Below are 27,207 nucleotides of genomic sequence, written 5' to 3' on the forward strand. Positions count from 1 at the left end.
CTCCAGTTGTCCCTGTTACATTTTATGTACATGTTATGTTATGTATTTCTTGCCATATTTGTCATTTGTTTGTTTAGCCAGTAGAACTTCTGTAGCATGGTAGCGGCCAGTGCCCCTGTAACACTGAGCTTGGACCCCCTGTGGCCCCCCTCTGAATGAAGAGTCTAAAATAATAATAAAAGGATCTATTTCTTGCAATGATATGGTGCTGACACAAAAGGTCGAACAAATGTGGCTCAACATTCTGATGGGATTCCTCACAGGAGTACACCGCCATGTGGCTCAATGAGCTTAACAGACAGTTTTCAGAAACATACTGTGACATAATGAATAGCATCCAATCTCTAAACCCCAAAAGTGATGCATTTCTGAAAGAGACAGCTCTGTTTTCATTTGCCTGATTGTATAATTCAAATATTGATGACTTGAGGCATGAACTACATCAGTTCGGCTAAATTTTAGAAAGGAAAATACAGAGAAACCCTCTTGTACAGTAGAACTGGTACTGTTCATTGAGCTGTATAAAGAAGGGTTTTTTGAGTTCTGCAGAGTCTGCAAAATAGTAGTTGCAATCCCAGTGACTACTGCTGTTTGTAAGCAGCATTTTTTCTGTGCTGAAGCTGGTGAAAACTTACCTCAGGTCCACCATAACTGATGAGAGATTGAGCAATCGGTGTGCTAATTATTGAGTCTAGGAAGGCAAAGGCTTTGCATTTGTTGATGAGTTGGGCAAAAATCATAAAAACCGCAGAATAAAGTTACTGTAATGTGAAATTCTAAAAAGAAAAATACAGACTGGAATGCAGAGACCCTCTAGTACAGTAGAGCTTATACTGTTAATTGAGCCTTATAAAGAAGTAAAGAAGCAAAGAATGTGCTGTGACTTGAGCTGAAGCTAACAGGAATGTGTTTTTATTTTGTTTTCAATATTGTAACTTAATAAAATTGTAACTGTAACTGTAAGTTACTGAAACAAATGTTGCTACTGAAACAAATACCAATCATGGTATTTTATGTTGTTTATATTTGTGCACTATTACTTTATATACTGAACTAAAAATTGAAAAGCTTGAACATTGTCTTTGTCTCTTTTGTGCTGTGTCGAATGTGCCCCTCTGACAAAACAACTGGCTCAACAAATTGTTCTAGAACCACCACTGGTATGGTCACCCTCCATGGAGAAGTTATTATTCTAGTGTGTTTCATCACCACTTTTAGTACATTATCACACCACCACACTACAAACTGTGACAGCCTTGTCACACACTATTTGTGATCACCCTGATCAGTATTTATAGTTTCTATTACCTGCATTAGAAATGTGATATTATGTCCTTTTTCAGGTCTGAGTGCAGAGAAATTTAGTTAAATAGAAACGTAAAGTGACCCTACCTTGACTCTGAATCAGCTGCTGAGAGACACAAAACTAACTACTCATTAACTACAAGCAGCTAGCACAGTCAGAGTGTGTTTCTCTCCAGGTTCTTGAATGTGAGATGCAAAGCTTGACAAAAAACTGGTAAGTGGACTTCCAGTCAATTTTTTAAATGTCTGCAGTAAGGCTGCCAGCCATCAGCCATGGTGTTTCTGGTTACTAAAATGCCCCCAAAACAGTTTGCAGAAAATCTCAGAGGTTTTGCCACTGACACACATGTATAGGAATACTGTAGTTCCTTGTTTATGAACACCTGGGACAAACAATGCACTTATTTAGGACAATTATACTATGGCGATCTAGAGAGCCAAGGTTAGGTTCTCTGAAAATGTTGTGAGAAGATATACATTTTACACCTTTTTATCTACCATTACATCACTAATCATTACAAGGAAGCTCAGCAGTAATAACTAGTGATGATAACTAAGGTGGTCTATTGCAGCACACATGAAGAATATAGGGTTTCCTATCCACGAAGCTGTCTTTTTTTGTAATACACAACCCCTACAGACAAGAGACAAAAACTGTGCTGTTTGTTCGTCATCACGTATTAGATGGCAACAAAGAATGGTCACGATGCATTTGATAGCCTGTTGCTTTGTTGATGATCTCATGCCTCTGGAAACCTACATTAGCACCAACAAGCTCTTGAATTACAGTTAAAAGCACTAATGATGGGCTTGTTTAGGACCTGAGTGCATCATCACACACACACACAGGTCTTGTTAAGGGCATATATTGGTAAAATTTTCGAGTGTACATTAGGGCTGCTCGATTATGACAAAAATCATAATCATGATTATTTTGGTCAATATTGAGATGACAGTTATTTAACACGATTACTCATTAACTTTGGAAACATCATGCATTTATTGAACTTCAAAAAAAAACTTGTCTTTTTAACAGTGGTTTTCTTTGAATTTTAAATATAAATAAACTGCAAAACAAATAAAAAAATAAATGCATCTGTAGGATGTATCTTCCACCTGACGGCCAATGTCTGTTAATATTCCAGAATTCCGGCCATACAGAACAACTACCGGACATATGTTGAAATAGCCGTATAATAGCCTACAGCAGTAAAACACAATAAACGCAAACGCTTTGATCCAACAAATGTATTTTGGTCAGCAGAATGAACTCTTCACAAACTTTGCAAGCTGAGCATACAGGCTACAACAATAAAATAAAACAAATAGCCTTGCGTTATGCTATAGCCTGAAGCTGTAGCTCTGCCACCACCTCCACCTGCCACAGTCTCCCCAAGCCTACCTCCCACTGGAACCAGGGAAAAGTTAAACCTCCTACTGATCAATTACATGTTATTTAACCATGGAGCTCCAGGCCGATTCGTTTGTTTCACTCTCACTGTGCCAATGCTGGATGTAAGGCGTGTAGAGAAACGGTAAGACTTTTCAGAGTCGTGTTAACTGCTTTTGAGCCAAAGCGCAGGGCTGTTGCAGGAGTGTGAGCCGCCTTTTCACTCCCATGCCACGCTTATATCTGACTAAACACTCTCAATGTCTCAACAGCGGAGACAAAACCAAACTTTTGTATAAGTTCATATTTGAGTTTAATATGCTATTAATGAATTTATTTATTTATTTAGCAATTGGAATATTTCCCATTAGACATTTTGCTACAGGTCATATCGGCAAAAAGCCAGCAACTGTAATGTAACCTAAACTCTTCTGCAGACAGAAAACATGCAGCTCTGAGCAGCTGGATGAAAGGAACAAAACATTCTCATATCTAAATAATTCTCGTATCTAAATAATAGCATCTAAATAATAGCATCCAAAGTCTGACTGAAACTAAAACAAAGTATCCTGTCTCAATAAGTCGGTTTCCACCACTGAACACTTGACTGTTAAATTCAGACACATTCATGCTCTGAGGAGAAGGGCTACCCTGTTTGTCTCTCTCACTGCACTGTCCATCTGCTCTGACACACAATGCACTGGATTTATAACACAAGACAAAACCAGAGCATCACTGTGGCACAATAATTGTTTTATCTCAATTATCTTGTTTTCATAATCGTTGGAAGCCAAAATTGTAATTGAAAATAAAATCTGATTAATCGAGCAGCCCTGGCATGCATGGTTTCTTTTCTGAGGTACAGCCAGGAATCATATGCCAGGATCCTGTTCGTTGACTTCAGCTTGGAATTTAATACAATTGTGCCAGAGCTGCTCTACACCAAGCTCTCCCAGCTACTGTGCCTGATCCTCTCTGTCTGTGATTCACTAACTTCCTGACATACAGTAAACAGTGTGTGAGGCTGGGAAAGCACACCTCCATCCCTCTTGACCATCTGCACCGTAGCACCAAGGGGTTGTGTGCTGTCCCCTCTCCTCTACTGACTGTATAGGAATGACTGCGCCTCAACAAACTCCTCTGTAAAGCTCCTCAATTTAACAGATGACACAACTGTCATTGGTCTGATCCAGGGCAGGGATGAGTCTGTGTACAGACAGGAAGTGGTGCAGATAACATCTAGGTGCAGCTATTTCAGCCTGGGGCTAAATGCCCTCAAGACAGTAGAGATGACAGTAGATTTCAGGAGAGCCCCCCAACCCTTCCCTCCAGTCATCATCAACAGCACCACAACTGCAGCCGTGGAGTCATTTAAGTTCTTCAACACCACCATCTTCAAGGATCTTAAATGGGACATCAACATAAGCTGCATAACCAAAAAGGCCAAACAGATGATGTTCTTCCTGAGGAAGCTGAGGAGGCTCAACCTGCCTGAAGCAGTGTTGATTCAGTTCTACACTTCCATCGTCCAGTCCATCCTCAAATCATCCATCTCTGTTTGGTACAGTGCAGCAACGAAACATGACGTTCAGAGCCCGCAGTGCATCATTCGCTCAACTGAGAATTATATTACTGTCATTACGGCCCGAGCATGAAAGTGGGCCCAACGGTCACACATGTCAGAAGTGGGGAAAATTGCACTGAAAGTGCGAGGAACTTATTGTTTTTGTAAAGATTATTATTAGGGCCCAAGCACAAAAGTGCCAGGGACCCAACGGGCACCAAGCAATGTGAAGGCCCCATTGTATCTTAAGGAATTATTAGGGCCCGAGCACCTAGCGGTGCGAATGCCCTCTTGCATCTGAAGGAATTATTATTAGTAGGGGCTGAGCACCTAGCAGTAGTTTGTTATCAAAAGTTATTAAAATCATGAGTTTTGACTAAATGCCCTTGCCATTGTGATGTGGTGAATTTCGATGTTTCGCCATAAAACAGGAAGTCCTTATAACTCTAACGTACATTGTCCAATCTGCCCCAAATTTCAGATGCTTGATAAGATTCCCGGCCTGAACACCTCTACATGTCAATATTGGGTGATAGTCCTAGTGCCACCTACTGACAACAGGAAGTCAACCTCATTGGACAAACATCATCCGATTTACATAGAATGTATATGGTATGGTATGGTACGGTCTACACATGATATACAGCAACATGTTGTATAATTAGTGGTTGTTCTGTAGTGCCACATAGTGCACACAGGAAGTGTTATGTAAGTCGTTCGTGCAATGTCTGATAGGAGCCTGTATGCCTGCAATAAAAGACCTCCATCTGCGGTGCACCCCGAAATGCACAAAGGTGCGAGGGCCTGATCATCGCTGCTTGCAGCTTTAATTAGGGCCCGAGCACTGACAGTGGGAAGGCCCTATTGGAATTCAAGGAATTCCAATAATAATAATAAGCCCCAAAATGGCTCAACAGCGCCCCCTAAACTGTATCCCCTGCGGCATGATTCACCAACATGCATAGAAATCAGTATTCACATGTATCATGCCCAGATGCACAAAACGTCTCTTGGAGCAAAACTGTAAACCCAACAGAAAGTCAGCCATTTTGAATTAAGTGACCATTTTTGGCGATTTGCACGCGTTGTATTTTAATTTTTAACCCCTCCTACAGATTTCATCAGATTAACTTCAAAATTTGTGTGTCATCTAGACTAGTTATTAAAATCATGAGTTTTGACTTAATGCCCTTACGATGTGGAGAATTTCAATGTTTCACCATAAAACAGGAAGTCCTTATAACTCTAATATACATTGTCCAATCTGCCCCAAATTTCTCATGTGTCATGAGGGTCCCATCCTGAATACATTTATATGTCAATATTGAGACATACTCATAGAGCCACCTACTGGCGTCATGAAGTTACATGTTCTGTACTTTTATGAGCTGTACCTGCTACTTCAAAATCAGTGTGTGTCATTTAGACTATTTGTGATCAAAAGTTATTAAAAGATATAGTGCTATAACTTTATGTAAATGCTCCAATATGCATGAACACATCTACATGACAATACTCCATCAGTGATGCAAACTGGCTCAATAGCGCCCCCTTACGAAATTTCAACGAGGCAGCCCCTGCTGCACGTTAATCCCACATGTATGAAAATCGGCACACACGTTTCATGCCAGGGCAAACAAAAAAGTCTCTTAGACCCATAGCTTAAACCCAATAAGATGTCAGCCATTTTGAATTTACTTTTCAGTTTTTGTGATTTCCATGTCTTGTATTTTAACGAACTCCTCCTACAGAATTCATCATAACAACTTCTGAGTGTGGGCCCCACTGGCCACGGTGGGACAGCCCACACCCAGCCCAAAGTGTGGGCTGAGTGTGTGGGCCCGCAATGTGCCCCACTGGGCCCCAAAGTATAGAGCCCACATGTGCCCCACATTTCACGCCAGTAGCAGGGCCCACAGTGGGCTGCCCCTGTTTAAGTTTATGTTTCGAACACCTACATTTATTTTCAGCCAGGTTAGAGGAAAAAATGAATAAAAAAGAAAAAATGAAGAAAACATCTTGAAAATTTAATATACAACTGAGCATGTGGATTGAACACTGAATAAAATGCTAAAACAACTTTATTTTTATAAAACAGAACAATGACCACATAGAACCACATTAGAACACAATAAGTACATATTAAATCAATCTCCTCAGGGGCATCAGTGGATCTCATCATTCATTCATCTCGCCATTTATCTTCTGGTCCTTCTGTTCATGGAGAACCACAATGTTAAATACTTGACAGAAAGAATAAGACCAAACAAAAAATCTAAACACAAGGTCCAAATGGTTGTTTCCGAGGCTTTCGTATATAACGGAAAAGTAGCAAACACCAAGGGTTGTAGTGAGGTGCTGATCACTGGAAGCAGACGCAAGAGCAGGAAAAAAGTGTTGCACACTCTGGCTCCATATGCAGTTCCCTTTTATATGGATGACATTCCAGCCCTCAGGCCCTCTTCAAGATCAGCAATCATAGTAGGACACTGGCACTGGTATGTTATATAGGCCACACCCTAGTCGCACAGCTGATGGTGATTAGATAATCATGTTCCACCATTAGGGTGAGAAAAACAATCCAAAGGCATTCAGAAGATCCAAACTTTTAACAAATAGTGACAGGAACTCAGGTACTCAGCCCACATTTTGGACTGTGGGCTGTGAGTGTGGGCTATCCCACTGGGGCACCACCTGGGTCCCATAGTGTGGGGTCCACATGTGCTCCGCATTTCACACTGGTAACGAGGCCCACAGTGGGCTGCCCACACAGGGCCCAGCAAACATGCCCCTTTGGGGCCTATGTGGGGCCACTGAAGGAAGAAAAATGAGTGGGAGGGAGTGTTGAGGGAGATCATTAGTATATAGGCTAAATAATAGGGGACCTAACACTGACCCTTGTGGAATACCCATTGTGCACTTCATGTTACTGGACAGTGCATCACAAACTTTAACACATTGTTTCCTATTAGATAAATATGAAGATGTCCATGCGAGTGCTCTAGATGAGAAGATAAATTTAGAGAGTTTCGATATTAAAACATCATGGTTGACTGTGTTGAATGCTTTACACAGATCTAAAAATACTGCACCAACTACTCCTCCTTTATCAAGTCTTGATTTAATTTGCTCTATTAAACGCAAGGTAGCAGTTTCGGTGGAATGATTTACTCCAAAGCCAAATTGCATACAATGTAGACCAAAACTGCTTGTATTAAGAAATGTTGTCAGTTGTTCAATGACAACTTTCTCAGCAACCTTTGAGAGTACAAGCAGTATACTTATTGGTCTGTAGTTACAGGCTTCAAGGCGGTCTCCAGATTTAAAAATAAACATGACAATCAGGAAAGGAGCTGGGTTTATAAGACAAGTTAATTAAAGGAGCAATGTTCTTTTAATTCACATGAAAAACAGGGGAAAAAAATGATGCATTTCTTTATCCCGTTATCAAACAAGTTGAACACAGCTTTGAACCAAGAGGCAGCAACTCAATTCCTGTGCTTAGTCTGCTGCAAAACGTTGGTTGAGTAGGTGGTCCTTCAGTGTGGCCCAGGACACATTGCATTTACACTGCTAAATGAATGTGGCCACATGTGGTCCAGACCACCTCCAAATGTGGTCTAGGTGATCGGATCTCAGTGCGTCCTCAATACATCTTAGGTGCATTCACACCTATACTTAGAGCTGTCCACTTGTGATCCAAAGAGCTCCCAAGCCTTCAACCTTTACTAGCTATTAATATGATAATTTTGGTTATAGTTCTTAAGTTAATTATTAGTAGTAGCTTAGTATATTTAATGAGACCAAATCAATCAATTGGCTATCTTTTCCCTGTCTTCCAGGGTGGTGCCCTGAGGTTGGTCTTGATGTAATTTAAGTCCTATTACTTAATATAATTATTAATTATTTCTGATAGCCAAATTTAATCTAAATGCCCTACATAAATGGTGCATGATGCCAATACTATTTAGACTCAGAGTCAACTATAACACTGGTCTAATTTAATATTTGGGAAGTTTAATTGAGCTTGTTGAAAGTTCCACTATATGTGGCTGAGACAAACTCTATTCAAGCCAACTTAAACTATTTTATTTAATTTTAATTGGTGATAAATTAACATAGCTTAATATCTTGTACCATTTCTGAGGAATTTACACAATTTGTGCAACATGTACTGAATTAGAGCTGAACCTTCAAGGATGACTATAACAAACACAAACACACATCACAAAAACTTAGGCAACTGCCAGATATTCTGAGGCAATGGAGAAGCTGTGTTTCTGCACCTTGCAGACATCCCTTGATTACAATCTCTAAATGTGAATAAGAAGAAGTTCAAAAGTTCCATGTACTCTGATGTAAGTGACAGATAAAGAGAAGCTCACTTTTTTGTGTAAAGTCATGTAACATCAGCATGAAATTGATAGATGTCTTGAAGATAGATGATATGTGGTGATACAAATAAGAGGAAGTTGTAGAGATATAAAAAGTAAAGCCAAGAGAGGCGTGGTGTCCAGTCCGGTTCCTTTTTCTTTTTGCAGGACACCTTTTTTCCTTAGGGCCTTTTGAGGGATCTCTTTGAGACTCTCTTTAATCTTTCAATTTTTGCTTTTTAAATATTTGTTTATGTTTTTGTGTTTTACTTTTTGTATTCCTAGATTGCTTTCTTTCTAAAACCAAATAACACTGGTTTGTATTTTTATACACTCCAACCAAAGTTCCTGACTCACGCTCGTCTCTGAGGTCCTCTGGTGATCCTTTAAGGTAAGAAAAGACGCCCCCTTGGGATAGACTGACATTAGTTTTGAAATTGTCTAGATAATAAATTATTGAATTTCGTAAAGGTAAAAATTAGTGCCGTTTATAGAATAACAGAGTGGTAATGGTTCAGGTTCAGTGACTGAGGTTAAATATATTGCTGTACATATGATAAAGGTATGATTTCAGTCTAAATTTAGGTTGAGTGTTTTATAATTAGGGGTCTAATTGGCTAAATTGTTAGGGCTAGGGCTCTGAAGCTGCCCTATAAAACCGGGTGAGTGCCCTTGACTGACAGAGAGGGCCTCCTCCAGAGATGACCTGTTAGTAGGCCATCTTGGAGTACTTTCAAACCTCCAACACCTATTTGCACCAATAAACTTTGTTGTGACCAAGGCTGTCAGGACATACTTGACTAAATAGGCCCATTGGTAGTGGTTCAACGACAGCTGGTGATTATAGAGGCCAGGCTGAATTTGGTTCCCTAAGCAAGGCTAGGATGGTCGTGCGTCTGTAGATTTTTGAACTAAGGTCGATACCTCGGTCAGAGGTAGAGGACAGCTGTCTGTCGGTGCCTTATCCACGCCGGTAGGGGGTATCAGTTATCTGTAGGCAGAAAGTTTAATTGTTAAAAATATAATGTGTACAGATGTAGGTATCTATTTTGGTTTGTTATTACATAATGCACCTTCTTATTACATTTTCATCATAAAAAAATACAATTCCTGTATTTTGTACTAACCACCACAATTTTTTACTAAAGCCTGTCAAGAGAGATTGAACTAAGCTCCAAACTGAACAAGCTCTGATCTAGAACATATGAAATAGCTGTTGGTTGGTAAGTGTTTTTGAAACTTTGTTTTTGACTTTGATTCGGATTCAAGCTGTTGTCAGGCTTTGTGGACCAGAGCACTTCCTGGTTTCACTCTCTGGGTTTCAATAGGTGGGTCAGCTGACGCAGGTCACTCCCTCTATTGTTGCCTTGCTGCGAAAATCTGAAAGGGGCAGGATTTTTCACTAAAAGCCTATAAAGAGAGATTGAACTAAGCTCCAAAAAGAACAGACTCGGATCTAGAACATAGGATATAGCGGTTGGTTGGTAAGTGTATCTGAAACTTTGTTTTTTGGTTTGATTCAGATTTAAGCTGTTGTCAGGCTTTGTTGGAGCAGAACACTGGTTTCACTCACTGAGTTTTGATAGGTGGGTCAGCTGATGCGGGTCACACCCTCTATTGTTGCCTTGCTGTGAAAATCTGAAAGGGGTAGGTTCAGCTGTGATACTTCCTAGTACTTAACCACACAAGCTGTCAGTCCTCAGCTCTATTGCTGCTAGATTTGTCAGCTGCCTTTGACATGGTTAACCACTAAATCCTCCTCTCCACACTCACTAAGCTTGGTATCTCAGGATCCGACCTCTGCTGGTTCATGTCCTACCTCTAAGGCAGATCTTTTAGAGTATCTTGGAGGGGAGAAATATCCAAACTGCATGGCTTATCCACAGGGCTTCCTCAAGGGTCAGTGCTTGGTCCCCTTCTATTCTCAATATACACCATCTCACTTGGTGCAATCATCCACTCCCATGGTTTCTCATATCATTGCATAACAATACCCAGCTCTTTCTATTGTTCCCACCAGAAGACCACATAGTCTCGGCTCGGATCTCATCATGCCTTACCAGTATCTCGGCGTGGATAAAAGACCACCACCTTTAACTTAACCTCTCTAAGACCGAGCTCCTTGTCATTCCAGCTAGTCCCTCTATACAACAACAGATCAGTATCCAACTCGAATCAACCCAACTCATGCACACAAAGTCTGCCCAAAACTTGGGTGTCATGATTGATGACCAACTAACCTCAAAGGTTCACATGGCCTCAATTGCTTGGTTTTGTCGATTTGCCCTGTACAACAGGAAGATCAGACCCTATCTGTCTGAGCATGAAGCACAACTCCCAGTACAGGCTCTTCAAATGTCAGGCATTACTGCAACTCCTTCCTGCTGGCCTCCCTTCATGTACATTCAAACCTCTGCAGATGATCCAGAATGCAGCGGTATGGTTGGTCTTCAGCCAGTCGAAAACAGCACATCAATCCAATGTTCATATCCCTCGACTGCCTCCCAGTTGGTGGCCACATCAAATTCAAACTAAAACACCTCCCACCTACCTGAACTCCCTCATTCAGGTCTACGCTCCCTCCCACTCACTACCCTCTGCCACTGAAAGGCGCCTGGTACCACCACTACAACAGGGCCCTCAGTCACTAGCCAGACCCTTCTCTTCTGTAGTTCCCCGGTGGTGGAATGAGGTACCAAACTGTGTTCGATCTGCAGAGTCCCTCTCAATCTTTAAGAAAAGACTAAAGACCCAGCTCTTTCACAAACACCTCCGCATTTGATGGACTGGAGGAAAAAAAAACCTCCTACGTATTCTATGCACTCTATGCATTGCCTTTGTGCTCTACATCCTATTGAACTCAAACTTAGCTTTATGGCACTTACTTGTGTTGTTCTCTCCTGGCTAGATCCTTGCTTGTGTTGTATCAAATCTCGGATGTATGTCACTTTGGATAAAAGAGTCTGCTAAATGAATTGTAACATTGTAACATTGTATAACAGCAATATGAAATAATTTATTACAAAATGTGGGAAAATCTATTACATATTGCATTCAGGCTGTTTATTACAAAATGTGGCAGATTATTACAAAATTATGTGAAAATGTATAACATTTTGCATAGTTATTATATAATGCAGTGTTATAAGGCCCCCTCCCAATGAGCCCACTTGGTTCTGATTGGCCAGCTCTCGGAAGCTGCCCCTCAGCAGACTTTTGCCAGGCTGCATCGGCAAACCATGAAACAAACTATAGTAGTAGTAGGATTCCACTTATTTTTTCATTCTTTATTCAAAATGTCAACTTCTCAAATACATCAGTGCATGTTTGAGCATAAATCCAATGCAAAATCTAAGAGTGGACAACGTGAACACATAGAAAAACCTTAGCGACCAAGGCCACGGAACGGACAGATGGGCATGTGCAACAGGCCGACATCAGTTCGTCTGCAAGGTAGATTAAACAGTCACAAATGAAGCATTTCAAGCAGGTTGAAGGCCTGGCTTTTGACTTGCAGGGAGAAATTCTATATACATAGTACATTCACCCAAAATTTTGGAACTTTAACCATGTTTTCCATAAATATCCAACGTCATAACAGTATATAAATAACAGACAACCAGAGGAAGCATAATATGTCCCCTTTAAGGCAAGAATATAGCACAAGGCACCTTGTCTCCTTGTATTAAAATATTTGCACATTAAATCTCTGTCATGAAAAGTAATGCAGGTATGCCATTCCTCACTTCCTCACACACACACTCGATAACATTACACCTCATCTTCACCTGTTTTCTAATTGGAGAATCAAGACATTCCCCCACATGTTTCTACAGTTTATGTATTACATGTGATGTTCGGAGTGCAGGAGCCAGCTGATAGTAGGATTGAGGGGCAAGTCTTAATACTGTTTGCTGTTTTGGATCAGGGTTTTGGAATGAAAATGAAGTTTTTCCTCATTGAGCCCCATCTGAAGTAAGCTGCGTGGATGAGCTCATCATCATGATGTATGTGTATGTTCATTATCCAGATCACACAGTAGCCAGACAAAGCCTTCTCTCCACCTTCATCCTGCCGAAACTTTGCCCCTAAGACCCAAGGTGTCCTCTTACAAGCCTTTCCCAGGGCTCTCTGACAATAACTATACTCCAACTCTCCTTGTCTCCCCTTTGATATCACTGAAAATAAATCCACTCCAAAACTGTCTAGCTCATGCCATTATTGTTACACAAAGGCAAAGAGTGTTTTTTTCCCCCTTTGCTCTCAAAATGATCTCCAATTACCCCAAAAAGCTGTGCTTGTCACATCACATCATCAAAGTGGAGGTATGGATGAGGGGAGGCTGGGGGGCTTGAAAGAAGACTATAAAAGTTATTTGATCCGACACAGCATTTGCTAATTTTTACATCTCAGAAACCGGAAATTTGAGATCAAGCTTTTATGCTTCACTGCAGTCCAGAGTAAGTGTGACATACAGATGAGGGGAGAGAGGATAATGGAGTGGAAATGGGAGGACAGGGTTTGAGTTATGACTATTGACAAGCAGCATGACAGCACAGCAGCCATGCTTGCTGCTTGTGCCTATGAACATTATGAAGCACCCATAGTGACAGGGGTCAGTGTGCTCCCATGAGAGCAGGGCTGTGGAAAATGGGAGAACAATGCACTCAGGAAGACAGAACTCTATACAAATCCAATGCATAACTGAAGGATGTTCATCATGTGTGAGAAACAGAGGCTGAGGGGAAGTCTCTTTTTTACCCTGGTAATGCTTTTGTTATCACTTTCAATATTTGTCTTCATGCTTTTGTTATCACTTTCAAAATCTGTATTAAAGCTGTGTTTATCTCTAAACTGTTTATTTGATGCACTAAACGTTAAGTAAAGACAAGCAAAAGTTGAGAGACACCTTCTTGATGGAATGTTTTAAAACTTACACTCACCGGCCACTTCATTAGTTACAGCTGTGCAATCTGATGTAATCCAATACAACAGCTCTGCCATAAATTCTGCATTTACAAAGCTTATATATTTTCAGTGTTCGTTGACATTGTCAGAAAGGTGATAATGTTTATTATTGAAGTTGTAGTAGGTGGTGGTGGTGTACTGGAGTGCCTTATATTGAAAAGTGTCCCTAATATTTAGTCTCCATTAACATATATTAAAGGGGGCAAAATATTAGAAACACTTTTCAATATAATGCACTCCAGTACACCACAACCACCCAATAAAAACCTCAATAATAAACAAATTAGAATTATAACCTTTCTGACAACATCAACAAAAACTGAAAATGTACAAGCTTCCTCATAAATGTAGAATTTATGGCAAAGCTGTTGCATTGGATTGCATTAGATTGCACAACTGTACCTAATGAGGTGGCCAGTGTATCTCAATTAACAATGATTAACAATTAGAAAACTAAATAGGACTTAAGGTACATAATATTTTTTTCATCCTGTGAAAAAGGTTTTGGTGGACAAGGTTTTCAATTTTACCAATTAGCATCAATCTTGATGTTGCTAATGAAGTACACTAAACCTAAACCTGAAATTCAGTCTAAATATGAGTGAAGGGAAAAGCTGCCATCTAGTGTTGTAAGTGGATTAATGTAAGAGTCTAGAAGGTTAATGGATGGGCTCACAATTTTTCAAGTCTGTCTTAAAACAACAGTCAGGAGCCCAGATGAACATTGAAACATGATTTCCATGCCATAATCATTCCTCCTGTTCATACTGACCATTAGGAGAAACCTTCATAAATACTAAAAATACATTTAAATACATTTTTGCACAGAAGGAGGACTGTGGATTTTGGCTCCTTCACTTACATTGTAAGTGCATTATGAAGGAATCTTTTAATGACCGGAATGAACAGGTGGAATGATTATGACAAGAAAAACCGGCAAGAAACAGAGTTCAACCTGACTGTTGTTTTAAGACAGACCTGGAAAATTGTGAACGTGTCCTTTAAGGAGGAAAACTTTAAATATGTAACTTCATAATTTAATGTTACTTGCAGTGATCACGGCATATGACAATATACTGATAGATTAAAGTAAAAAAAGGTGAGTTAAGAAACATAAACACTAGATTTTTAGCAAGTGAAGTTTAACACTTCTGTTACTGATATTTTTCTAGTCTTAGCCTTTCAGTTTATTTGCAACTTGTTCTCTATATGCATATATATTTTCAATTAAAGTAAGATGGTAAGTAAAGTAATAAAATAGAAATAAAGTAAGGTATCAGTCTAAGTTTAAAGCAGATGGGTTCTAGCACATTTCAGGTTAATGATTTGGATCAGTTGTCAAAAAGCATAAAATTTCTACCATTCCAAAATACTTTCCCTCAAAGCTTTTTGATAACTGATGAGGAATAAAAACACTCCTTCATGATCTATTCCAAATGAGGACACTAGCTTCAAGGGGCAGCCTGCTGGGTTTATGACTTTTATAGTTTTGGTAGTTTATGACTGCAATACTATTATTGGTAAAAGGGAGCAAATGCCAAAGCAGTTTGAATATTGTGTTTGTTTTGTGTATCTGTATGCATCACAGTAAAACGTACGTTGTATATTTGTCAAAACAATTGTAAAAATGACTTCACTCAGTGCCTCTTATGTAAGCAAACTTTATTAATGTCCAAAGATAAGGCAGATGGTGGGCCCAGTAACCAAGCATCAGTTTTTGCCAGGTTAAACAACTACAGGAGTAACATTACATTCTTCAATTCTTCATTTAGTTAGACTGATAGACATGGGTAGTTTAACAACAATACAACAACAACAACAAAACATCTAAAAAGATAAAATGCACATCACTTTATAAAATACAGCCTTACCAAGACCACACAAAGAACACAGCTAAGTTCAGATGATGAAATACTGCCATCACGATGCAGCTGCATTTTTGTAGTTTAGTTCAGAAAACAGTCAAGTATTTTTCATAAATACAATCATTCTCAGTTTGTAGTTCATGACTGTATTTGTACAAAGCTGTGTCTGATCCTAAATACAGAACTGAAATGTTTGGTTTCTTTGATATATATGGCTTTGTATTCCAAGCACAAGAAAGCAAAGTTATTTATACTTCCTGCAGGGATGTAGTGTGCAGTAGGTATAACCCACATAAAAACAACACTGTAGTTTACAACCTGACATATATCTATACATTTTGCACATAGAATCAAAGTGATGTACAATCTATGAAAATATTGCTAATAAATAAAGCACAATGGAAAGTTTGGTCTGACTGGAGGTCATGGTGTATCGAATCGACCATGTTATTTACTGCTACATCACTGGATATGTACTGGACTGCAAATGGCACTCACAAATTGTAAACATTAAGATCATGATAAATCTTGCTTGACCTTTATTGTCCTTGGTCCTAACCTACAAATCAGAAACCTCCCCCTGTTATTGGCCCTGAGGTCACATGGGCACAGTTCACATAAAACTGTAGATTTGTGATTGGCCTTGGGCAGCTGTGTGGTGCAGCTCACTCTATAACAACATTACCAAAATCATTCATTCTGACTAGTAGAGAGAATGCTATCACTATGGCAATTCAGTGGTGAAAATGCCACCATATGATTGTAAGTTGATAATTACTTCCATGATCCATTACTAACTTGATTCACTGCAGGAGATGCACACATTTATGTCTGAATCATCCTAGTATTCAAGGAATTGTGTCCATACTGGATGATTCTGCACCTCACACCAATGTTCAGTGCCAATGCAGGAAGGAGTGTGCCCTTTATTTAACGATGCACAGAGTTAAAAGATAGGTTCACAATTTTTCAGTACAGTCAGGTGCCCAAAAAGAAACAGGTTTTGCTTGCTGTAATAATTCCTCCTGTTCATACTGACCATTAAAAGATCCCTTCCTAATGCGCTTTCAATGTAAGTGTTGGGGGACAAGATCCACAGTCCTCTCTCTGTGTTAAAATATATTCCAGTTTATCAGTAACTAATATGAGTTAATCATTAGGAGAGTAGGGATTTCTGGCACAACTTTACCTACTTCTAAGGTGCATGGAGAAGGAAAGTTTGAAGGGGTCAAAATTCCAGCAACACTTGTCAAAGCAGATGGCTGCCCACCGGGTTCTGCTTGAGCTTTTTCTCCATTAAAGGGGAGTTTTTCCTTACAGCTGTTGCCAAGTGCTTGCTCATGGGGGAATTGTTGGGTCTCTGTAAACTAAAGAGTATGACCTAGACCTGCTCTATGTGAAAAGTGCCCTGAGATGACTTTTGTTGTGATTTGGTGTTATATAAATAAAACTGAATTGATTGAATTGAACTTGTAGTATGAAGAACAACTTTATTATGGGACTCATAATGAAGTTGTTCTTTATACTGTTGCTTAAGTTTTTACCCTTTCTGAGTTAATCAATAGGGCAAAATGTATCTGGGTAAGACTATATGTAACCCCTAAAGTAATCTCTAATTCCTGCATCTTGTATTGTGTTACATACAGCTCTTCATTGTCTTTGATATTGTGTAGTACGTTATGTCTGCAAGGAAATCAAGCGAGGAGAGAGGAAACAAGGAAATTTGTTTTAAGAGACATGAGACCTCCTCTCCTCTGAAGCGTCATGTGTAGTGACGTCCGTTTCTGATGACGGCGACAGCTGATCACAGCTGGATTAGCTGTAAGTCGGCTTTAATAACTGTAGAAACTTCTGATGGAGTTTGTGTCTGCACACATGTGCACTGTGCTAATACTAATAAAGGTTCACAGTTATCACCGCTAGAGCAGCTGTTTCCTCTCTGCAGCCTGTTACCTGTTTAACAAACACCAAAACCTGCATTCTGCATTTATACTGTGTCCTGCTCAGACGCACAGGAACCATTTCTACTCACAGAATGCGTTTATACTATTTATTGATTATTTGCATCTGTATCTTTTGATAATCCTGATAGTGAATTCATCATTCAATGACCCAGAATATGACCCGGGTGTCTTCTGAACACTGGAAAATATGTATTTGGCTAAATGTTTCAGGGCAAATGGAGATGATGTCACTCATATCAAACCGACGCTCCGGAATTTTCAGCCTCACATGTGACTGAATGGAAATGATGACAAATGATGTAAAATATAGATGTGTTTAACTGTTATTATGGATAAAATTAAAGTCAGGAAGAGTCTGTCTGTCAGCAAGAAACAGTTTAATGGAGGAAATAACAATTGTAATCTGTCTCCACTTCGGTATGAAACTGCAGTGATGTATCAGATCAGTCTGATCAACTGCAGTGTCCAATCAATAACTGATATCCTCGCTCCTCGGTCCTCAGAGATCCCTCCTCGTTCCTTGCTCCTCGCTCCACGGAGCAGAATAAGAGACTTGGGACGCCTGTCAAAATGGCGCATCAGGAACAACTTCCCGTTCAGGCGAGGAGCGAGGAGCGAGGAAACATAAATTAAGAGACTTGAGATGTACCCAGTGTTTCCATGTTGAGCTGCTGGGGAGAAAGTCCAGTAAGAGGAACTTTTGTACTAAAAGACTGGAACTTTATTTGATAAACTAAGACTGCTGAAGCCTCATAATTAACTTCAAATCAACTTTGTAATGCATGTTGGACTTTATGAGGACTGTGGATAATGTCCCCCATCACTTAAATTGGAAGCACATTTGGAAGAGATCTCTTAATTGGCAGTATAATGAAAAGGGATGATTACAGCAAGCAAAACATTTTTCAGTGTTTGATTGGGCAACTGACTGTTTTATGACAGATTTGCAAAATATGTGAACTCTGTCTTTAAGGGAGTGGACGTTGGGATGGTGGATGGGCGGCATTTAACATTTACCTTTTTATTAGCAGTAATCACAATCTTTCCCTAACCTTAACCATACTGTAGTTGCCATGTGCAGTTATTGTCGAACTTAAGATGTAAAAAAAAAATTGTTGCTGAACAAAATCTGGGGTTTTGCTGAATCATCCAATATCGATCAATAAAGTTGGTCTGATAAGAAGACCTGAAATAAGACAGTAGTATGTTTGAACAAAATTCTAGCCTCTCTTTTAATTATTGGCATTTTATGTATTTACTATATTGCAACAGTAAATATATGACAGGAAATCAGGGGGGACAGAGATAGAAAACGACATACAACATAGGTCCCAGGCCAGATGCAAACTGGGGATGTTGCATTTCATAATTGGCACATTAACTCCTGGGTCCAAAGAAGGGGGGGTTCTCACCTCTTTTTAACAATTCTACATCATAGCGCCACATAGCCAGCTCTCCAGCACCCACACTGTGCCAAACATGCAAGGGTTTTTCTCTTATTCTGTCAGCTAAAAGGCACACAGAGTTGTTAATCTGTACTTAATCATATGAACCACTTCTTTTGACCTATGTCCAATCTTTCCTTGGGTCTACATGCAAATTTACTGCTAACTTTATGAGGTATCCTACTAAAAAAAACTGATGGAATATGGTGAAAATATAATTTTACACATAAAGTTATACAAGGAGACAAAGGAGACAGAGGAAGTTTATGTCCTTAATATATGAGATGCCACACTGAATATTTTTGTGATAAAGTTGTAGGGACGAGTTTGGACAGCAGCAGTGAGTGATTACTCCAGCCAGAAAAAACTGTAACACCCACATTAGACTTCATTTTATGCCTCTTATACACTTATCAGGCTTATCACTGATTATCTACTACATGGCTTGGTATGGAATGTACAAACAGGAAGTACAATTCAGTCATGGTTTCTGTTCAATCATATCTCTTCACACATAACTTCTGTGATAATTCACAAAAAGAGATGACTCACTGTCATTCTGGACCCCAGTTGGTTGTCCTGCCTCAGTCCTGGGTGTAGGACGGTCCGTCAACAGAGGTGGATGGACAGGCCAGCAGCTCTGCAGGGCAGCCTCCAGCAGCAGCCACCTTCTCCTCTGCCCGCAGACACAGCTCCTGCAGGAAGTTGGCTGTCTCCATCACCAGGTCACTCTCATCATCTAATAGGGAGGTTAGATACACAGGTTAATTACTTGTATTTGACACAAGAGGGCACACTATACTGTAAATAACACAGTGGTCTGACATGCAGCACTGTGTTAGGACTACTATCCTACTGCTGAGGTGGATTACATTTTGCTGCATGGGGCAACACCTACATCAAGCCCACTCAACAAGCGGCTCTTGGGCCGGATATAGCCCTTTTGATTTTTTCTATGGCCCGCAAGAGGCTGCTTGTATGGTATTGGTTATGTCTTTTTAAAGCAGTGCTGTGATTGACTGCAACAGGATTACACCTGCAGAGCACCTGCCATTTGCTCAGTCAACCCTCACATTGCATTCTGGGCAGGCAGGCCACCGAGAAACTCATGTTAGCTAAGCTAACAAGAAGCTTCAAAATGTCTCTCTCAAAGCTAAAGTGACATAAAGTTGATTGTGAAAATTGCCAATTCTAGAGCGAATCGACTGACAATTATTTATTTACTATGCCAGCTGCAACAAGTAATATGAAGTAAATGTGTTTATTGTGCAACAAATGCATTGCTGTGATGAAAGAATACAATGTGAAGAGGCACTTCAAGTCAAATCATAGCTGGTTTTCTGCCAGTTTTTCTGAGGGCTCAGAGGAATGGAGAAGGAAAGTACAGGGACTGCTAGCATCTTCTCAGTGGAGTCAAGTGGCCCTTGGTCTCTTTTGCACAGAACAAGGGAGAAAAGACTGTCTTGTTTTTTAACAAGCGTGAAATGGATTTACAAAAAGTTTGCCTGTTGGTTACTGATGGTGCTCCAGCTATGATTGATAGAAGGCAAGGGCTGGTGGTGAGGCTATCAGCCATAGCCCCACATATGCAGTTTTTACACTGTATCATTCATCAGTCTGTGTTGTGTGCAAAGCTTAGAGGTGATCTGAAAAACACCATGGACACTGTCATGAACATTGTGAATTTCATTCGGTCAACCTCCAGCTTACAACATCGCCTTTTCCATCTGCTGCTTGCAGATACATTGCCAAACACACTGACTTACTCGTCCATAATAAGGTCAGATGGCTCAGCAAAGGAAAGGCTCTGGACTCTTTCTGTGAACTCCACCATAAGATTGTGTCTTTCCTTCGCATGTGTAAACACAAATGGGCAACAAACCTCTTGGAGTGCATGTTGGATGAACAGTTTATGGAAGAAGTCTAGTTTCTGTGTGACATTTTGGACACTTGAACGTTTTGAATGAAAAGTCTATCACTGATTTGGTTGAGAGGCTTTGAGCCTACAAGACAAAGCTAACGATTTTCACAAAAGACCTCATGGCAACAAAATTGCTGCACTTTCCTCAACTCCATGCATTCATGAGCACAGCACCTGGGGCACACATAACTCTCATCATGACAGACATTATGAGAAAATTGAGAACTTTACTGAAAGATTCCAAGGTTTCAGCATTCCCATTGAGGTATTGCAGTTTGCTCGTGACCCATTTTCCATCAAATCTGAGGCAGATTTCCATATAAAAACAAAAGAGGTAATGTCTTGTATTGATGAGAGCATCTGTCAGATGGATTTGGTTGATGTGCAGTCTTCCTTTGCTTTAATACAGCACTTGCAGTCTGAGGGTGCAGTGGACTTGTGGTCTAACCATGTTAGCCAATATCAGTACCCCACAATAAGGAAAGTGGCCTTGCTAATACTGACAGTGTTTGGATATACTTATGCTTGTGAGTCTAGCTTTTCTCATATTTGAATTTACAGCGAGAAAGCGAGCTGTCTATATCTATATATTTGTAGTGTATGATATGTAATGATGTTTTTGTATGTATGTGTTATATTTTGTATTTTTTGTTTTTAGGACCCCCTTGAAAATGAGATGCTACATCTCAAGGGGCTATCCTAATAATCATAAATTCAAATATGAATGCCATCAAAACAAGGGCACGTTGATCCATGACAAGTTGCATGAGTGTTGCATGAGTTTCTCAGGATTGCACTACTTATGAACTTAACTATGTTAAAATAGCAAAATCAAGGCAGTGTAATTTCTCTCTCTGACTCAAACAGGCTCAAAATGACAGAAGTCTGATATTTATGTTAGCTCTATATTAGTAAATCACCTGATTGAAGCATGTAATGTCAGTAATGTAATGTGAAAATGTAAAGACTACAGATCTGTTTTATGATTCAAACACCCCTACTTATTGTTAGTTCGGATACTGTTTTACTGTTTTCTCCTTTAACAAATGAAGCTTAGCAAAAGTTCAGTCAGGAAGACTATCTTTTGCATGCCAGGCGTAATTTTATTTCTCATACCTCCCTGTCATTCTCATTTCTCACGCATCCTCTATCATTTCCTAGCTGTCAATGCACAGGCATATAGTTTGAGTTTCAGCCGTCACCAGCGGATCACTTCTACCCAATACCACGGCGACTCATGTTTATTGTTAGTACATCATTTGTTGCTGTCTTTTTAAATATGTCTCTCTTTCTCTACTTTAGTCTGGCATGCTGCTGTTATGCGTGCCCCTCCATCTCCCCATCTCCACCCAGTATCCACAGGATCAGCTATCAGCCTCATCCAAAGTTATCTACCATTACCACCAGTGTCTGGACTCCATGGGGGATCTATCTCATGGCTGCCCAGGGATGATGTCCTTGTCGAGTCCAAGCACCAAAGACTCTATGACTAAGATTTCTATCTGTATAATAAACATTATCTTTTCTCATTTAATTGAAATATGTAAATGGACCCGCTATAAGCACCTTGTGTCTGCTTGGAATTGTTTTAGATTGTATCATGAACAGGTCAATTTACTGTTGGTCTGATAAGTACTGTTCTGCCATGTTCATTTTGCATTTAGCATTTATGGATATGGACCTGTTTTAAAAGCTCATTATGTATGCTTGGACATGTTGTTGAGGATACTATAAACAGGCCTACTTACTGTTAGTCTGATGGATACTGTTTAACTATATTCATCTTGTTTTCTACATTTGTGGATATGGACCTGTCAGAAAAACACCCCATGTCTCCTTGGTTTAGATGGTTTAGATGTAACTTTTTTCAGATCCATATTGAGCCTTGTAACCATAATTTTTAGGGGAGCAGGATTCAGGAAATCTCACGATTTGATTCGATTCGATTTCTTGGGGTCATGATTCGATTCACAATCGTTTTGCAATTCAGAATCAGCACTCAATTCAATATGTTCATAGATTTGATTCTAGATTGATGTTTTGAGTTACTCTCTCCATTTGACTGCAGTAGATACTTTTATAGGTCTCAAATAAAAAAGATCACACTGAATCAAATGTAAACATTTGCTACTCAATCTCAACCTGAGTAAGATTTATGTTCCTTTAGTCCACTTCGTCAATAGGAAACCAAAGCGGCCATGAGACAAAGGGTAAAATGAATACTTAATACAAAAATAAAAATGAATGCAAAGATAAACTGCTAAGTGTAAAACCTAAAATAACTTAAATTCCTCCTTCAATTCACAAAATCAAACAATAGCTGCCTGCTACATTTAGCTGCAAAGTGCATACAAGAAAATTGATCACTATTAGTGAGTGATTATTATAGGCTAACCAATTTTGTTTCTTTTTCTTAATTTCTCAGATTACCATCTAATTGACATTTGTATATTTACTACATGAATACAAAGTAATGAAGCGGGCAGCTTCGCTATTTACTGGATTTTATTGACTGTTTCAAAATACAAAACAGCTGTTTAAACGCTTGTTTCGCTGCTGCATCTTGTTGGCTCGTTTTTGGCAGTTTGTCATAAGCTTCAAGGAGACTACGCAGTGGTCGAGCGAGCTACAGAGTGAATGAGGAGAGGGAGCGCTGGTAACGTTAGTGAGGAAGCTGGTGAATCAGATCAATAAAACGTTATTTTCTGACTGTTTCACAGCGGTTACAAAAAAAAAATAAGCCCACAATGGCACAAACCTACGGAAAAGCGTTGCAGCGCCTGATAATGGCATTAAGCTCCTTCTTCCCTTCGAGATAAGAAAATCCAAAATATATCCAAATGATCGCCTTCTAGCCGTTGGACCAGGTTATATTTGTTTTTCTGTCAGGTACTCCATTGCTCGCGGCCTCTGCATGACACACACATCACTTCCTTCTTGCCCCCGGATTTGGGTCCGGGGCGGCATCATTGCGCCATCTATGGGATTTAGCGAGCTAATTCATGTTAGGAATAAATGGAAAACAGCGTTGTGGCAAGACTTAAAAATGTGAATGATTCTTGGAATTTCTGAATCGATTCTGAATCGGCAGAGATAGAATCGCGATTCTTATGTGAATCGATTTTTTGCGCACCCCTAATAATTTTCCTAGTTTTTATATGGACTGTCTGCTGTCTGGAAGTGATTATAATGAGACCATTAAAGTGAAAGAAATTAATCTATGTATAAATATATCTATTAACATTATACTCTAAGTTGTTTGTAGCCATTAAATGACAAATGATTCTGTGTGGTCCACAAACCCCCACTTATTTTTCTATTTGGTGGGTCTGACCTAAATGAAAAGTGAAGAAATGATCAACATTGTTCAAAACCTATTCACATGGAAGATGAGAATGAGGAGGATGAGAGGGAAAGAAACATGTCATGTAAGGGGAACAAGCCTGGACTGTTCTAATATATAAGATATGAGAGACAAAATACACAAACTTCTGTAGTTGTGTGTAGTTGTGTCAACAAGCTAAGGTGCAGGACAAGATGTGTGTTTGATAGGAGGGAGACTTTAGTAGGAAAGCTAATGTGGGTTGTTGTTCAGAGTCTGTGGCTCTTGTATCATGTAGCAGGATGCTATCATGCTCGGTGTAATCGTCTGCTCTGCTTGTGATAGAACACTGACATTACTGCTTTATGCAAAGATTTGATTGGCTATATTGAAGTAAGGTCTCCATTTAAATGCATAACTAACATTAGGAAGCACCATAATCATATAGCAGCTTCAGAATTTTTACCTTATCTTGAGGGTCTTTTTGTAGAGGGGCCCTGTAACAAAATCCAATTTTAATACCTTTATTATTATTTCAGTTGATATTATCCTCATTTGGTACATATTTTGAAATATCTTTGTGTTCAATCAAATAATTGAAACTGTTTCTGGGGATTTAAGCTAAATATAATGAAGTTGGCTCTGGCAGTCTGCCATGTACTTGATGGGTACTTGAGAGAGAAAAGGGAGTAACCTTGGGCATCCATATACCATACTGTATATCTCCAGAACACACTTTTTACCCACAGGTGTATGGTACATAAAACAACTGTAGAGCACAGATAAAAGATGAGGACCTTTCAGCTCTTTCAGCCTTGGAGTGTCCCTCTCCTGATTGGCATCCTGCCCCTGCAGGGACCTGCACATCCTTTTATGGGTGAACCAGTGAAGCTTTTGGCAGGTCAAGCTGCAGTAAATCACCTTCAAAGCAAAACAAAGTAGCATTACCTGGAGGCAATTCAACATGGAGATTTTTGATGACATGATTAAATTACAAAAAGACTTACTGCTTTACAAAGAGAGCATCTCTTGTCTGCTCCCCTCTCCCCACATGTAGCACAGTAGTCAGCGTCCACAAATGCCATCTGGCCTGTCAGGGCCTGGGTCAACACTGAGAACGCTGTTGGGTCATTGCCCTGGCAACAAGATGCAATGATGTACTAAAGTTATATCAACAACAGTGATTAAAAACAAAGTGATTACTCTCTATGTAGAGAGTCTACTGGTTTCTGTTTCTATTATTATAACTGTTTTCAGGCCCCCTTTCCAATAGTGAGTTTTCTGAGTTTGTTCCTAGCGTACTTGCTGTAGTTGTCATTCTTCCTTAAGACAAGGGTGAGCAGTAGTGGATTTCTGTTGTGTGCGTTCATGCACAAATAAACACACACATATAAACTCTAATCCACATCTAAACCCAAACTAATGCCTGCTCATCCATTCCCTGTATTTACGTAATGACTGATCATTAAAATTTATTTGGATTGAACTCTCCGTGCCCTAGTCTCTGATCGAAGCCCTGTCCTTAAGGAGCTATCAAGCCAGCATCCCAGAGATACCATCTCTAACAAATGGTCCTTCGAACCGGATCAATAGTCACCTTGAGGACAACATGGAATTGGAGCATAATGATATTGCTGACATGTCAGTGCACCCAAGAACTCAGCAGGAGAGACATCCACCAGCCTACTTTAATGTTTATGAAGTTGGATATCGACCTAAACCGGCGACTCAGACCTATCACCCAACAGCAGTAGCAGAAGCCGACGTGCCTGGGGACTGTGCAATCACAGGGAAACGCTAACCTTCTCAACGGTCATATGTCTCAGCTTCCCAACACAGTAAACCAAGGACCCAGATTAGTGCACACTCTGTATCAGGATGCTCTACTATGGCAGGACTAATCGACCTTTAAACAGCGATGTTGGAGGAGAGATTAAAGTGCATGGAGCTGGCATAAATGCAACGTCAGATTATAGAGGAAAGTCTGGCAGAGGAATGGTGTCAACTGTTGGATGCAAAAACATGGGAAGATAGATATTCTCAGGGAACAAGACAAAGATGTCAGTTAGATGAGGAGGCTCGTGCAGCACATCAGACTAGAGAATCAATTACTAAACAGTTATTGATGCAATATCATCTGAAAGAGAAAGAAATGGAAGTGGAGAGAGCTTCCCTTATTACTGCCTTCCTGAAGGACTAAGACGTGAGACCCGCTCCTTCCAAACTTGAGTATGACAAACAAAGTGATTTGACAGTGCAGCACAATACCCAGAGAGCAGTGGGATACCCACAGCATTCCACACCTCAGGGACTGCAGTATAACACCACAAGCTTTACGAACACCAGGCAGCCACCTTTAAACCTACCAGCTGATACACTAAAGACAGCTGCCCCCCACTCATCAACACAAGCCCTGTCTGCTGAATTAGACCCAGGTCCCAGCACTTTACTTGTATCTCAAGTACAGCAGATTCCTCCTGTAATGGGTCCCCCTCCAACTGATTCTTGCAATGTTACTCAACCAAGTGTGGGTCACCCTGCTGCTGTCTACCATCCATCTGATGCTGTCAAACAGGCCCTACCTCAGCAAGCACTCCCAACTAGACCATATGTGTCACCCAGTCAAACTTTGCCTTACACGCACACATGGTTCAGGCTGCAGGATACAATCAGACAGACTAGCCGTAGTCCCACCCTGCCACATTTAATGCCAGAAATGACACTGCCTCCTTCTGATCCTAGAACAGTCACTAACATGATGGAGCTGCTAATTGCTACGTCATATGGAATCCCAAAGCCTGCCCTACCTTATTTCACAAGTGGAAAGGAGTCTGCTTTACACTACTCAAAATGGGTCTGGACAGTCTGCTTAGTGGCCATACACATCTCACAGAGCAGTTCAAATACCAAGTGCTCCTGGAGCACTTAAAGCTACTGAGCACTTACAAGCTAGCACAAGCATATATGCACGACCTCAGGCCATATACCACAGCACTTCAGGCCCTCCAGGACAAATATGGCCAACCACGCCAACTCGTCCAGAGTGAGCTTAGTGCCATCTTGAACTCTCCACCAATAAGAGTAGGCGAC

General features: G+C 40.1%; 1 protein-coding gene and 1 long non-coding RNA gene across 2 annotated transcripts in view; one reads left to right on the forward strand and one right to left on the reverse strand.

Moving 5' to 3' along the window:
* Positions 1-549: 549 nt before the first annotated feature.
* Positions 550-25,400, forward strand: LOC122969930. Its single transcript, XR_006399119.1, has 4 exons — positions 550-562; positions 5,672-5,676; positions 8,726-8,730; positions 25,334-25,400. It is a non-coding gene; the product is annotated as an uncharacterized LOC122969930 (long non-coding RNA).
* LOC122969929 (ankyrin repeat and MYND domain-containing protein 2-like) overlaps positions 19,343-27,207 on the reverse strand; it is a 28,380-nt gene continuing 20,515 nt past the window's right edge. Inside the window, exons 8-10 of the mRNA XM_044335967.1 lie at positions 25,125-25,253; positions 24,915-25,038; positions 19,343-19,613 (exon numbers count right to left, since the gene is read on the reverse strand). Of these exons, the coding sequence (XP_044191902.1) occupies positions 19,459-19,613; positions 24,915-25,038; positions 25,125-25,253 (408 nt within the window). The 3' untranslated portion in view covers positions 19,343-19,458. The remainder of the gene's footprint in view (positions 19,614-24,914; positions 25,039-25,124; positions 25,254-27,207) is intronic.

This window comes from Thunnus albacares, chromosome 19 (genome assembly GCF_914725855.1).
Source record: "Thunnus albacares chromosome 19, fThuAlb1.1, whole genome shotgun sequence".
NCBI classification, from domain to species: Eukaryota; Metazoa; Chordata; class Actinopteri; order Scombriformes; family Scombridae; genus Thunnus; species Thunnus albacares.